The 15514-nt window shown below is 36.8% G+C and overlaps 1 protein-coding gene across 4 annotated transcripts in view; it reads left to right on the forward strand.

Moving 5' to 3' along the window:
• FAF1 (Fas associated factor 1) overlaps window positions 1–15514 on the forward strand; it is a 506656-nt gene that overhangs the window by 167709 nt on the left and 323433 nt on the right. For all 4 annotated transcript variants that reach the window (XM_073007304.1, XM_037999795.2, XM_037999798.2 and 1 more), the window contains one exon: window positions 2066–2268. In XM_073007304.1, coding sequence (XP_072863405.1) covers window positions 2066–2268 — 203 coding nt within the window. The remainder of the gene's footprint in view (window positions 1–2065; window positions 2269–15514) is intronic.

The raw sequence follows: 15514 nt of genomic DNA on the forward strand, positions 1-15514 counted from the left end.
GTAGTCCCAGCTACTCAGGAGGCTGAGGCAGGAGAATCGCTTGAACTCAGGAGGTGGAGGCTGCAGTGAGCCGAGGTCACCCCACTGCACTCCATCCTGGGCGACAGTATGAGACTTTGTCTCAAACAAACAAACAAACAAACAAAAAACACAAATAAGAGATTTATTCTTGTGGTGCTTATATTCCAGTGGAGACATAGATGTCAAATCATTAATTATACAACTAACTTTATAATTATAGTTAGTAGTGTGGGATTAGACCTAGTGCCCTGAGTTGAAAAACATTCAATCTGAGATATGAAAGGTTGAGTATAATTTGTTAGAAGAAAAATAGAAGTGGATGGGTAATGGAGGAAAGGATATTCTTAGAGGGAATAGCCTGTGTTCCTCTGTGAAATGGGAATGATTAAGGTGAGAGAAGAAATGAAAGACCATGTGCCTATTAGCATAGAGGGCTGGAGATAATGTAGCACAAGAATATGGAAAGCTAGGTAGGATTCAGATCATGCAGGGCCTCATAAGCCACTTTAAGTATGTATCTGAAGAGTAAAGGAGAGTAATTGAAGGGTTAAGAAAGAATTATATGAAGACATTTGTGTCTTTAATTTCACTCTAGGGGCATGATGGAATGGAATTCAGTGTTGTAGGAGTACGTATAAAGGGATTAGTTAGGAGGCAATTGCATTAGTTCATACAAGAGGTAATTGTGGCTTGGATTAGAGTGGCAGCATCAGAGGGTAAAGGTGGATGACTTATGCAAAACATACTTAGGAGATATAATTTAAAGGACTGATTAGGTATGTGAGATGAAAGAGAAGAAGGGATCAAGGATAACACCACAGGTTTCTGGATTGAATTGATATTAGGAGTAACGGAGGAGGGTCAGACTTGAGGAAATACTAATGAATTAAACTGTGGACATACTGAGTTGGGGATCTGGGATCTTACTAAGTACCAGATGTTGTGCAAATACAATTATTGTTCCCATTTTACAAATGGGACAGCTATTAAGTGGGCAGAGCCAGGATTTCATTTTATTTTTTAAGAAGGGAGAGATTTGAACGTTTTTAAATGTTGTTCAAAATAATCCAGAAGAGAAAGAGATGTCAAAGATACTGGATATAAAAGGGATAATACCTGTGTAGAGCTAATGAGGACCTTGTTTATTCTGGGTACAGTGGCTCATGCCTATAATCCCAGCACTTTGGGAGTCAGGGGTGAGAGGATCACTTGAGGCCGGGAGTTGAAGACTGGTCCGGGCAACATAAACAAGACTCCATTTCTACAAAAAAATAAAAAATGAACTGGGGCTTGGTGGCATGCATGTGTAGTCCCAGCTACTTGGGAGACTGGGGTGGATTGATTGCTGGAGTCCAGGAGTTTCAGGCTGCAGTGAGCCAAGATTTTGCCATCGCTGTCCAGCCTGGGTAATAGAGTGAGACCCCGTTTCAAACAAACAAACAAAAAATGTTTTCGATTTTGAACAGATTAAAAATATGGTATCTCTTCTATTTTATAGGAAGTGAGAAAGAGTGCATATGTGGGCTTGTTTGTGGATTTGATGTTAAGATAAGGGAAATTTCTCTTAATGGCTTTTGTTTTTTTGGCAAAATGGAAAAAGACTGAGATGTGAGATAGGGAGAATCGGGGAGAATTGAGGTTTAAGGACAGTGAAATTTCAAAATATTCTGTGGAAAGTAGAGTAGATGAGTCAAATAATGATCCAGTGAGTAAATGAGAGTGAGTGAAGAAGACACTTCTTAATTTACCGAGTTAAAAATGATGTTTATATTATAACAACACAAGGTAAAAATCTAATTAAATGCTAAATGATATGATACTGCTAATAAACATAGAAAGGCAAAGAAGGGAAGGAGAGTAATGTGGCCTTCAGTCAATGGGAAAGATTTTATGGAGGAAGTAGAACTCAAGTTTGGCCTTGACACACATGTAGGTAAACTTACTTGATAGGAAGAACAACACAAGCCAAGTATGGAGTGGGTCCCTAGTGGTATTCTGTAATGATTTGGTTGACAATAATCCTTTTTTTATGTCAACATTTTAGTGAATATGGAGGTGAGACCATACCAGGACCTGCATTTAATCCAGCAAGTCATCCAGCTTCAGCTCCTACTTCCTCTTCTTCGGCGTTTCGACCTGTAATGCCATCCAGGCAGATTGTAGAAAGGCAGCCTCGGATGCTGGACTTCAGGGTTGAGTACAGAGACAGAAATGTTGATGTGGTACTTGAAGACAGCTGTACTGTTGGTAAGGTTTTTCCTGCCATAAAGCCTTCACAAATAGATAATTAGGTAAACATAGATTTTATACTTTTTAATTTCGTGTTGACTATCAGTGCAAGAAGGGAAAAAAAGCAAGTTGAAACTGGTAACTTTCCAATACTGATTATTGTGCTTTATTTTTAAATACTGTGTTGAGATTGAGGTAAGTTTGAGAATAATGTTTTTTGTTCTATGCAAGTAGAATGGTATATGATGCTGTTTTAGGGCTGATGCAAATCAAACATCTGAGAGCTTCAAAAAAATACCCTAATCAAGTACATTGCATATCACACTTTACAACTGAGACTCACTCATTTTTCATAGGATATATCTTGATCCTTTTTGTGCTGCTATAACAATACCCGAGACTGGGTAATTTATAAGGAACAGAAATTTATTTTCTCACATTTCTGGAGGCTAAGAAATCTAAGATCAAGGCTTAGAAGGTTTGGTGTCTGGTGAGGGCTGCTCACTGTTTACAATATAGCACCTTGATGCTGCATCCTTCTAAGTGGGGAACATTGTGTTCTCACGTGGCAGAAACCAGAAGGGCAAAAGGGGCAGACTCCCTTCATCAGACTCTTTTTGTAAGGGCACCTAATCCCATTAACAAGCTCTCATTGCCTAATCATCTTTTAAAGGACCTGCATCTTAATACTACCACATAGACAATACCTGAATTTTGGTGGGGATACATTCAAACCATCACACTATGTTTAATGAGAAACCAGACATGAGACATGTTTCCATCACTTTTCTCTCTGCCAGTTGAAAAAATGCTATTTTTAAAAAGGAGGTGAAAGTATATGCCTGCCATTTCTGGACAGACTTTATGAAGTTACTATAGTTTAGCTCTGTTGAACTTATATTTGATTCAGATTACCTGATCCATTTTCATTGTAGAACCACATATTAATTTTCTCTTAATGTGGTTTACCTTAAATCTGAATTCTAGATGTTTCTGGAAATTTCGCTTTATTCCTTTTAGGGGAGATCCTTTTCTAATTTTATTTTATTAATTGAGTCTTGGAAAGCAAGGCTGTTTTAAGAGTGTTCATTCCCAAACACTACTCAGATTATGTTATTACTTTTCTTAAAGCTATTCAAAAGCTTTCCATTGATTTTAGGATATAATTCAAATCTTTAACATGGCCTATAAGTCCCTGTTTGATGAAGCCCCTACCTGCATTTGTAGTTTCATCTATTACCACTCTCCTTCTAGTTCACTGTGCCTAAGCCATAATGGACTTATTTCAGTTTGCCAAATAGGTCTGGGCCTTTGTACTTGTTTCTTCTATGTAGATTATTCTTCTAGATAAACCCCTTCTCCCTGTATCCATTTCCATGCCCCCAAATATTCTCCTGTATGTTGTTTTTTATTTTAAAAAAAATTATGGTAGAAAACAATATGAGATTTAGACTGTCAATAAATTTCTAAGTGTACAGCCTAAGATTGTTTATGCACTTTTCCATCTTACAAAGATTGTTTACGCACTTTTTCATCTTACATAACTGAAACTCTATACCCATTGGATAGCAATATTCCATTTCCCCCTCCCTCAATCTCCTGGCAACTGCCATTCTATCTTCTGTTTCTATAAGTTTTGACTATAAATACCTCATAGAAGTGGAATAATGCAGTATTTGCCTGCTGTGATGGCTTATTTCACTTAGCATAATGTCCTCAATGCTTATATATGTTGTAGCGTATAGCAGGATTTTCTTCTTTTTTAAAACCGAATAATATTCCATTGTGTGTATATACCACATTTTTTTTATTCATTAACTTATCATAAATGGATATTTAGGTTGTTTCTACCTTTTGACTATTGTGAATAATGCTGCAATGAACATGAGAATGTGAGTTTTTTCATTTTTTTTGAGACAGGGTCTCATGCTGTCACCCAGGCTGGAGTGCAGTGGCGTGATCACGGCTCACGGTAGCCTCAAACTCTGGGCTCAAGCAGTCACCCTGCCTTGGCCTCCTGAGTAGCAGGAGTATAGGTGCGTGCCACCATGGCTGGCTAATTTTTTTTTCTTTGTGGAGAAGGGGTCTTACTTTCTTTCCCAGGCTGGGCTTGAACTCTTGGGCTCAAGTGATCCTCCTGCCTCAGACTCCCAAAGTGTTGGGATTATAGGCATGAGTCACCATGCCCAGCCATGGGAGTGTGAATATTTCATAGAAATCCTGGGTTCAGTTCTATTGGCAGTATGTTCAAAAGTGGGATTGCTGGATTAGATGGTAGTTTAATTTATAATTTTTTGAAGAACCTCCATACTGTTTCCTGTAGCAGCTACACCGTTTTACATTCCAACCCCAACTTCGTTAACACTTATTATTTTCTGTTTTTCTTTTCTTTTATTTCTTTTTTTTTTTTTTTAATAGTAGCCATCCTAAAAGATGTGAAGTGATAGCTGATTGTGGGTTTGATTTATATTTGTCTGATTAGTAATGTTGAGTATCTTTTCATATACCTGTTGGCCATTTGTGTGTCTTGTTTGGAGAAATGTCTGTTCAAGTCATTTGCCCATTTTTTAAATGGGTTATTTGATATTTTATTGTTGAGGTGTAGAAGTTTTTCTATATTTTGTGCTTTAACCCCTTATTAGATATATGGTTCGCACATATTTCCTCTCATTCTGTGGGTTACCTTTTTACTCTGTTGTTTACTTTTCTGTGCAGAAGCTTTTTAATTTGATATAGTCTCACTTGTCTATTTTTTCTTTCATTGCTTCTGCTTTTGGAGTCATTTTCAAAAAACTATTGCCAAGATCAGTGTTATAAAGCATTTCCTCTCTGGTTTCTTCTAGGACTTTTATAGTTTCAAGTCTTTTTTTTTTTTTTTTTTTGAGACAGGGTCTTGCTCTGTCACCCAGGCTGGATGACAGTGGCAGAGTCTTTGCTCGTATAGTTTCAAGTCTTATGTTTAAGTCTTTAATTCACGCAATGCAGTGAGATGATGTTTGTGTATGTTATGAGGTTCCAAATTCTTTTGTATGTGGATATCCAGTTTTCCCAGTACCATTTGTTGAAGAAACTATCCTTTCCACATTGTGGGGTCTTGGCACTCTTGTCAAAGATCATTTGACTGTATATTTGTGGGTTTATTTTTGGGATTTCTGTTTTGTTCCATTAGTTGGTGTGTCTGTCTTTGTACCACTACCAAACTGATCTAATTACTCTAGCTTTGTAATATGTTTTGGAATTAGGAAGTAGGAGGCCTCCAGCTTTGTTCTTCTCACAGTTGTGTTTGGAGTTCCTTGTGGTTACTTATGGAATTTAGGATTATTTCCTTATGTCTGCAAAAATACCATTGGCCTTTTGATAGGGATTGCATTGAATCTGCAGATCACTTTGGATAATATGGACATTTTAACAGTGTTAAGTTTTTCAGTCCATGACCATGGGACGCTTTTCCAGTGTCTTCTTTAATTTCTTTCAGCAAGGTTTTGTAGTTTTTAGTGGACAAGTCTTTTTTCTCTGGATAAGTTTATTCATAAGCATTTTATTCTTTTTGAAGCTATTATAAATGGTACTGTTTTCTTAATTTCCCTTTTAGATTGTTCAGTGTTAGTATATAGAAATGCAACGGATATTTATGTGTTGATTTTGCATCTTATAACAAGATTGATGAATTTTGTATTTATTAGTTCTAACAGTTTTGTTTTCTTTGGTAGAATCCTTAGTGTTTTCTACATATAATATTATGTTGTCTGTAAACAAAGATAGTTATATTTCTTCCTTTCCAATTTGGATGCCTTTTGTTTTTCTTGCCTAATTGTTCTAGCTAGGCTTTCCAGTACTACGTTGAATAGAAGTGGTGAGAAGTTATCCTAGCTTGTTCCTGATGTTAGAAGAAAACCTTCTAGTTCTTTTTTTTTTTTTTTTTTTTTTTGGAGACGGAGTCTTGCTCTGTCGCTGGCGCTAGAGTGCAGTGGCCGGATCTCAGGTCACGGCAAGCTCCGCCTCCCGGGTTTAGGCCATTCTCCTGCCTTAGCCTCCCGTGTAGCTGGGACTACAGGCGCCCGCCACCTCGCCCAGCTAGTTTTTTGTATTTTTTAGTAGAGACGGGGTTTCACCGTGTTAGCCAGGATGGTCTCGATCTCCTGACCTTTTGATCCGCCCGTCTCGGCCTCCCAAAGTGCTGGGATTACAGGCTTTAGCCACTGCGCCCGGCCTGAAAACCTTTTAGTTCTTAACCCTTGAATACGATGTTAGCTGTGGGACTTTCATATATGGCTTTTATTATGTAGAAGTTATTTCTTTTTATTTCTAGTTTGTTCAGTATTATGAAAATATATTGAATTTTGTCAAAAGCTTTTTGTTTATTGAGATGATTGTTTGACATTTATCCTTCTTGCTTTTAATGTGGTGTATCACATTGATTGATTTTCATTGGTGGTGGTGGTGGTGGTTGTTGTTTGTAAGATGGAGTCTTGCTCTGTCATCCAGGCTAGAGTGCGATGGTGTGATCTTGACTCACTGCAACCTCCGCCTCCTGGGTTCAAGTGATTCTCATGCCTCAGCCTCCTCAGTAGCTGTGATTACAGGCACGCAGCTGCCACGCCTGGCTAATTTTTGTATTTTTAGTAGAGACGGGATTTCGTCATGTTGGTCAGGCTGTTCTCAAACTCCTGATTTCAAGTGATCCACCCACCTCAGCCTCCCAGAGTGCTGGGATTACAGGTGTGAACCACCACACCTGGCCGATTTTTATATGTTGAATAATCCTTTCATCCTAGGGATAAATCTCACTTTGCCCTGGTGTGTGATCCTTTTAATGTGCTGTTGAATTTAATTTCTCTAATAGTTTGTTGAGGATCTTTGCATCTGTATTTATCAGGGATATTGGACTATAGTTTTCTTTTCGTCTGATAGCTTCTTTGGCTTTGGTATTGATGTAATGCTGGCCTCATAAAAGAAATTAGGAAGTATAGCCTTCTTTGGCTTTTTGGAAGAGTGTGAGAAGGGTTGGCAGTAATTGTTTAAATGTTAGGTAACATACCCCAATGTTACCATGTGGTCCTGCATGTTTCTTTGTTGGGAGGTTTTTGATTGCTGATTCACTCTCAGTAACAGACTAGTTATATGTCTGTTCAGATTTTGTGTTTCTTCACGATTCAGTCTTGATAGGTTGTATGTTTCTAGGAATGTATCAATTTCTTCTATGTTATCTAATTTGTTGGCATAAGATTTTTAATAGTAGTCTCATAATTTTTATTTAATTTTTCTTTTTTTTCTTACTCTAGATAAAGGTTGATGAATTTGGTTGATCTTTTTAAAAAAAAAAAACCTCTTAGTATTGTTGACTTTTTTCCTGTTATTTCTGTATATTAAAATATGATATAAAAAACCATCTGGAAAGGACTCACCATTCTAAGATGCCACGAAGAACACTCATGATTCATGGGAGGAGGTCAAGATATCGACATTAATAGGAGTTTGGAAGAAGCTGATTTCACCCTTCATGGATGACTTTGAGGGGTTCAAGACTTTAGTGGAGGAAGTAACTGCAGATGTGGTAGAAATAGCAAAAGAATTAGAGGAGGAGCCTGAAGGTGTGACTGAATTGCTGCAATCTCATAAAACTTGGATGGAAGAGCAAACAAAGTGGTTTCTTGAGATGTAATCTATTGCCGATGAAGATGCTATGCATAAACATGGTTGAAATGACAAAAAAGGATTTAGAATGTGACATAAATTTAATTGATAAAACAGTGGCAGGGTTTGAGAGAATTTACTCCAACTGTAAAAGAAGTTCTAGTGTGGGTAAAATACTATCAAACAGCATCACATGTTACAGCAAAACTTTTCATGAAAGAAAGTTAATCGATGCAGCAAGCTGTATTTTGTGTGTGTGTGTGGGGGGGGGGTTTGGTTTTGTTTTTTTAAGGGATGGTCTTACTCTGTCACTCAGGCTGAAGTGCAGTGGCACACTCTTACTGCGGCCTTGAACTCCTGGGCACAAGCAAATTTTCTACTGTCTTTGCCAGCCCTGAGATAGCAAGACCAACCCCTCCCCTTCCTCCTTCTCTTCAGTCTGTTGAACACAAAGATAGTGAGGAAGATGATCCACTTTCACTTAATGAATAGTAAATATATTTTGGATTTCTTAATAACGTTTTCTTTTCTCTAGTTTATTGTGGGAAATGTATATATAATGCACATAATGTACAAAATATTTGTTAATCAATAGTTTATATTATCAGTAAGGTTTCTGGTCAACAGTAGGCTATTAGTAAGTTTTTGGAGAGTCAAAAGCTATACCTAGATTTTTGACTGTGTGGAAGGGTTGGTACGCTAACCTCCCCACCCCCATTATTCAAGAGGCAATTATATGTAAATATTAAGTTTATACCCTTGGAACCACCACCACCCTGATCCAGATAGAGAATATTTCTTGCGCCTCAGAAGCCTCTCTCATTCCCCCTGCTAGCTATTTAATCTCCCCTCTGAAACCACTATTTTGACCTTTGTCACCTTGGACTGCATTTGTGTATTTTGACCTTCGTATAATTGAAATCATACATTGTATACTGTGTTTAACTTCTTTCACTCAATATTATGTCTTTGAGATTCAGTAATTCATCCATTCTAATTGCTGTGTAGAATTCTGTTATACCATAAATTACCCATTCTACTGATATTTGGGTTCTTTCTAGTGTTATCAAGCTGCTGTGAACATTCTTGTGCGTGTTTTTAGCGTAGATAAACATTCTTCTTTTGAGCTTCAAGTGGAGCTGTTGAATCATAGCATAAAGGTATATGTTTGTTTAGAGTTAGCAGGTGTAGCAAAACATTTTTATAAAATTGTTGAACCAATTCACTTCACCAGTAGAACAGGGTTCCAGTTGCTCCCCATCCTTGCCATCACTTAATCTGGTTAATCTTTTCAATTTTAGCCATATTCCTGATCCTTTCTGAATTTCTTTATTTTTTTCTTAAAATGAATTTAGGTTCTAAAGTTCATTTTGAATTTAGACTTCAAACTGGAAATCTTTTTTCTAACTTGGTAGCCATCTGCATTCTTATTTCAGATTCATTGTCCAAACTCATCAGATTTTCTTAGCTGCTTTGAGGATACCTCTGGTATAGTTTACTGTATCTGTGTTTTTCATTTTTGTCCAGTTTAAAGTCCCTTTGAAAAAATATTTTTATAGTGTTGACTTAGGAAATATATAATAATGAAATGCAGTTACAAATTCACTATGGCATTTTTGAATTCATGTGACTTAAAGTGATTTTTTTTTCTCTTAAGTGACAGAATCTTGCTTAAGTCCCAGGTTGGAATGCAGTGATATGACCACAGCTCACTGTTAAGCTTGAACTCCTAGGCTCAAGTGATTCTCCCACCCACCTCAGCTTCCTGAGTGCTGGGACTACAGGTGCACGCCATCATGTTCAGCTAATTTTTTTTTTCACTTTTTCAAGAATTTTTTTCTGACTTCATTTAGTCAATAAAGTTTTATGAATTCTATGTGGCTATGCTTTAAACATGGATTTTAACACATCTTACCATTTCTTTGTGTTTCAGATTTTCCTTGTGAATGTTAACTTCTCATGCTTAGAGACCAGGTCTTATTCCTCTCTAAATTATTTATTCTAGCACAGTGTTTGGCACAGAGTAGTGCTTGTTGAGGAAACAAATGGCTCAATAAATGAGTATATGAATATATGTATATATATTAATTCATCCATCATAGGAAATTTTAAAAATGTGCACTCATTAAAGTTTATGTGACCAGCAATAGAATTGTTGTAAATCATTTCAGCGTTACCGGAATTATATAAATAATATTTTTTCTGTAGCTGTATACATATAAATAATACAATGCAAAGAGATGCCCAATCAGGTAATGCACTTTTTCCACATTATTACCAGGAAGATGCAACAAGATTTGAAAGCGAGCCCAAAGGCAGCTAAGAACTTTGTATCACAGTGACACCTAGTGGTATGTTCACTGGGTTGTTAATGTTTTTAGGGTCCTTAATGCAGTTTTGTTTCAATACCCAAAACCTTCTGAATTCTGTTTTCTTATCTTAAATAAATTTAAGGAATTATTTTAAAGCATTTGTCCTCCTATAAAATGCTGTCTGATGTGAAGTATTGTGATCTCTTTGAGGGTAGGGATTATTGTATATTGTTAGGTCTCTAAGATCTAGCAGTGGATTTAACCTAACATGCAGGTATTTGTTTAATAAAGTTTGTTAAATCAGTATTGTTAACAAACCTAATTTACTGGAGCCTACTAGTCATAACTTTAATTCCGTTTCTGAGATATAGCAGAAAAATAGATCTGTTATTATTTGAATAATTTATCTTATTTTTTCTCTTTTTGATCTTCTTAAAGCTACTTTTATTATATTGGATACTATTTTAGTTTTTAAGAAATCAGGTTGAATATGGAAAGATTTAAAATATTTAGCAAGTGCATTTTCAGTCTGAAAAAGTAGTTCAGGTTATTTCAAACCAGTTTTTGTGCTGAATCTATAAATTTAGATTCTAATCTTGACTCTGTGACTCTTATTAGCTGTATAGTCTTTGGCAAATGCCTTAATCCCTCCCCCACATGCCTCAGCCATGCTTTATGAATACTAGTTAAATGTTCTTCTGTTATTAGTACATGTGAAAAGAAGGAAAGAGTGACAATTTTGTGTGTCTTGAAAGATACTATGAACATGAAATGACAATGCAATTGATTATAGTTTGTACTTTTGGGGAAGAAAGACAGCAAATGTTGTGTGTTAGTAGTAGTGTTTAGTCCACCTGCAAACTGATGTCTCTTGCCTCTGTGCCATCAATTGTGTACTCCCCAAATAATTTATTATTGGGTCATTTTGAAACCTGAATAAAGTAGCATCTCAAACTGTGGTCTCAATGTGCATAGTTTATTTTTACGCATTAGAAATATTCTTTAACTCAGCTTCAGATTTTTAAATTGATGTTTAATAAGTGTATATGTTTATGAGGTACAATATGATGTTTCAATACATATGTATGTTGTAGAATGAGCAAATACATACCAATCATCTCATATACTTACGATTTCTTTGTGGTGAGAACACTTAAAATCCACCCTTTTAGCAATTTTGAGTGATACATTATTTCTTAACTGTATTCACCTTACTGTGCATTAGATCACAGTATTAGATTAGAGTATTTTCCTCCTGTCTAGCTGATCAAAGAGATCCTCTGATTGATATTATCCATGGAGCTCACTGTATGCCCTTGCCTCTGGTAACTACCATTCTACCCTCTACTTCGTATGTGGATTCAGGTATTTAGATTCCATATGTAGGTGAGAGCATGTGATATTTGTCTTTCTGTGCCTGGCTTATTTCACTTAGCAGAATGTTCTCTAGACTCATCCATGTTGTTGCAAATGACAGATTTTTTTTTTTAAAGGCTGAATAGTATTCCATTGTGTATGTGCCACATTTTTGGATCCATTCATCTGTTGACGGGCACATAGATTGTTCTGATCTCTTGGCTGTTGTGAATAATCCTGCAACGAACATGGAAGTGCAGACATCTCTTCAACACATTTTAATTACTTTGGCTATAAACTCAGAAGTGGGATTGCTGGATCTAATGTCACATTTTTAAACGTTGTACTTAAAGTAAAAACAGAGTCTCACTCTGTCGCCTAAGCTAGAATGCAGTGATGCGGTCATGTCCCACTGAAGCCTCAAGCTCCTAGACTCAAACAATTCTCCCCAACTGAGCTTCCTGGAATCCTTTGTCCAGAACCTCAAAATACTCACATATTTATATATTTTTTGGTAATTGTAGGTGTTATGTTAAAGCATTTTAAATGTAAACTTATGTCTATAAGTAGTAAGATATACAGGAGTTAGCATCTTTCAATTAGTGATACCAGAATAGTACATAGGGAAAACCAATGGGCAGTGTCTTGTAGTCTTTGCCATTAAATCATTTGTTGTTCTTGAGTAGCCTTATCCCAAAGTGCTTTTGTTTTTTATTTTCAAAATTTTGAGTGTTTGCCCTAATGAGATTTATTTATTTTAATGTTTATTTTAGGTTCAGGGGTACATGAGCAGGTTTGTTACATAGGTAAATTGTGTGTCACTGGGGTATGGTGTGCAGATTATTTCATCACCCAGGTAATAATCATTGTACCTGACAGGTAGTTTTTTTGATCTTCATCCTCCTTCCACTCTCCACTCTCAAGTAGTCCCCAGTGTCTGTTGTTGTTTTCTTTGTGTCCCTGTGTACTCAGTGTTTAGCTCCCACTTGTAAGTGAAAACATGCAATATTTGGTTTTCTGTTCCTCTGTTAGTTCATTTAGGATAATGCCCTCCAACTCCATCCATCTTGTGGCAGAGGACATGATCTCATTCTTTTTTTATGGCTGTGGTGTATTCCATGGTGTAAATGTACAACGTTTTCTTCATCCAGTCTACCATTGATGAGTATTTAGGTTAATTCCATGTCTTAGCTATTGTGAATAGTGTTGCAATGATCATATAAGTACATGTGTCTTTTATGGTGTGATGATTAATATTCTTTTGCGTATGTACCCAATAATGGGATTGTGGGGTAAAATGGTAATTCTTTCTTAAGTTATTTGAGAGATTGCCAAACTGCTTTCCACAAAGGCTGAACTAATTTACATTCCCACCAACAGTGTATAAGCATTCCCTTTTCTTAGCAACCTTGCCAGCATCTATTATTTATTTATATATTTATTTTTCAGAATATTGCTTTTACTAAGGACCTTCATGGTATTATACGTTAAAAGACACTGATTAACTTGAGAAAAAAATGTTTCTTGCAGTTGAGCAACATCCACAATTTTTACTATTATACTTTTGCTATTATACTACATATATGAAAAGATAACCTACATGTCATCTTTTCCTGTATTTCCCTACAACTTGTTCATAATCTCTGCTGTTTCCCAAGGGCTCTACTTCTGTCAATTTTTTTTCATTTAGAAGAGAAATTTCAAAATTACACACAGTTAGCATTTTGTTTGTTTTTTGGAGACGGAGTTTCACTCTTATCACCCAGGCTAGAGTACAATGGCATGATCTTGGCTCACTGAAACCTCTGCCTCCCAGGTTCAAGCGATTCCCCTGCCTCAGCCTCTTGAGTTGCTGGCATTACAGGCGCCCACCACCACACCCAGCTAATTTTTGTATTTTTAGTAGAGATGTGGTTTCGCCATGTTGGGCAGGCTGGTTGTGAACTCCTGACCTCAGGTGATTCACCCACCTTGGCCTCCCAAAGTGCTGGGATTACAGGCATGAGCCACTGTGCCGGGCCCATTATTTTTTTTTTTAATAGCCATTCTGACTGGTATAATATGGTATCTCATTGCGGTTTTGACTTGCATTTCTCTGATAATTAGTGATACTGAGCATTTTTTGTATGCTTTTTTGGCCATATATTTGGCTTCTTTCAAAAAGTATCTGATTGTGTCCTTTGCCCACTTTTTAATGGGGTTGTTTTTTGCTCATTAATTTAAGTTTCCTATCGATTCTGGATATTGGACCTTTGTTGGATGCAAATATCTCCTCCCATTCTGTAGGTTGCAAATATTTTCTCCCATTCTGTAGGTTTTGTGATTACTCTGTTGATAGCTTCTTTTGCTGTGCAGAAGCTCTTTGGTTTGATTAGGTCTCATTTGTCAATTTTTGTTTTTGTTCCAATTGCTTTTGGCATCTTTGTTATGAAATTTTTGCCAGGGCCTGTGTCCAGATTGGTATCTTCTAGGTTGTCTTCTAGAGTTTTTATAGTTTTAGGTTTTGAGTGTTTAATCCATCTTGAGTTGATTTTTGTATATGCTGTATGGAAGGGGTCCAGTTTCAGTCTTCTGCATATGACTAACCAGCTACCCCAACACCATTTATTGAATAGGGAGCCTTTCCCCATTTGTTTGTTTTTGTCAACTTTGTCGAAGATCAGATGGTTGTAGATATGTGGCATTATTTCTGGGCTCTCCATTCCATGAGTCTGTGTGTTTGTTTTTATACCAGTAACGTGCTGTTATGGTTACTGCAGCCTTGTAGTATTGTTATGAAGTTGGGTAATGTGATGCCTCCAGCTTTCTGCTTAGGTTCTTTTTGCTTAGAATTATCTTGGCTATTCAGGCTCCTTTTTGGTTGCATATACATTTGAAAATAGTCTTTTCTAATTGTGTGAAGAATGTCCTTGGTAGAAATAGCATTGAATCTGTAAATTGCCTTGGGCAGTATGGCCATTTTCACAATATTCATGCTTCCTATTGATGTGCATGAAATGTTTTTTCATTTCTTTGTATCATATCTGATATCTTCGTTCAGTCTTTTGTAATTCTCCTTGTAGAGATCTTTCACCTCCCTAGTTAACTGTGTTCCTAGGTATTGCATTTCCTTGTGGCTACTGTAAGTGAGATTGTGTTCTTGAATTGACTCTCAGCTTGGACATTGTAGGTATATAGAAATGGTACTGATTTTTGTACATTGATTTTGTATCCTGAAATATTGCTGGAGTTGTTTATCAGAGCTAGTAGCTTTTGGACAGATACTGTGGGGTTTCCTAGGTATACTATCATATCATCTGCAAACAGAGATAGTTTGACTTCCTCTCTTCCTATTTGGATGCCTTTTTTTCTTTCTCTTGCCTGATTGCCCTGGCTAGGACTTCCAGTGCTATGCATGTTGAATAGAGTGGTGAGAGAGGGCATCCTTTTCTTGTTCTGGTTTCAAGGGGAATGCTTCTAACTTTTGCTCATTCAGTATGATGTTGGCTGTGGGTTTTTCATAGATGGCTCTTAATATTTTGAAGTATGTTTCTTCAATGCCTAGTTTGTTGAAGGTTTTTTTTTTTTTTTTTTTTTTTTTTTTAAATACAGAGTCTCACTTTGTTGCTCAGGCTGGAGTGCAGTGGAGTGATCTCGGCTCACTGCAGCCTCTGCCTCCTGGGTTCAAATGATTCCCTTGCCTTAGCCTCCCAAGTAGCTGGGACTACAGGCATGGGCCCACCATGTCCAGCTAATTTTTGTATTTTTCATAGAGATGGGGTTTCACCATATTGGCCAGGCTGGTCTCAAACTCCTGACCCCAAGTGATCTGCCCACCTCGGCTTCCCCAAGTGCTGGGATTATAGGTGTGAGCCACCACACCTGGTCTGTTGAGAGTTTTTAACATGAAGGATATTGAATTTTATTGAAAGCCTGATGATCATTTGGTTTTTGCTTATAGTTCTGTTTATGTGGTAAATCAC

The sequence above is a fragment of the Chlorocebus sabaeus genome, chromosome 20 (genome assembly GCF_047675955.1).
Source record: "Chlorocebus sabaeus isolate Y175 chromosome 20, mChlSab1.0.hap1, whole genome shotgun sequence".
Taxonomy (NCBI): Eukaryota; Metazoa; Chordata; class Mammalia; order Primates; family Cercopithecidae; genus Chlorocebus; species Chlorocebus sabaeus.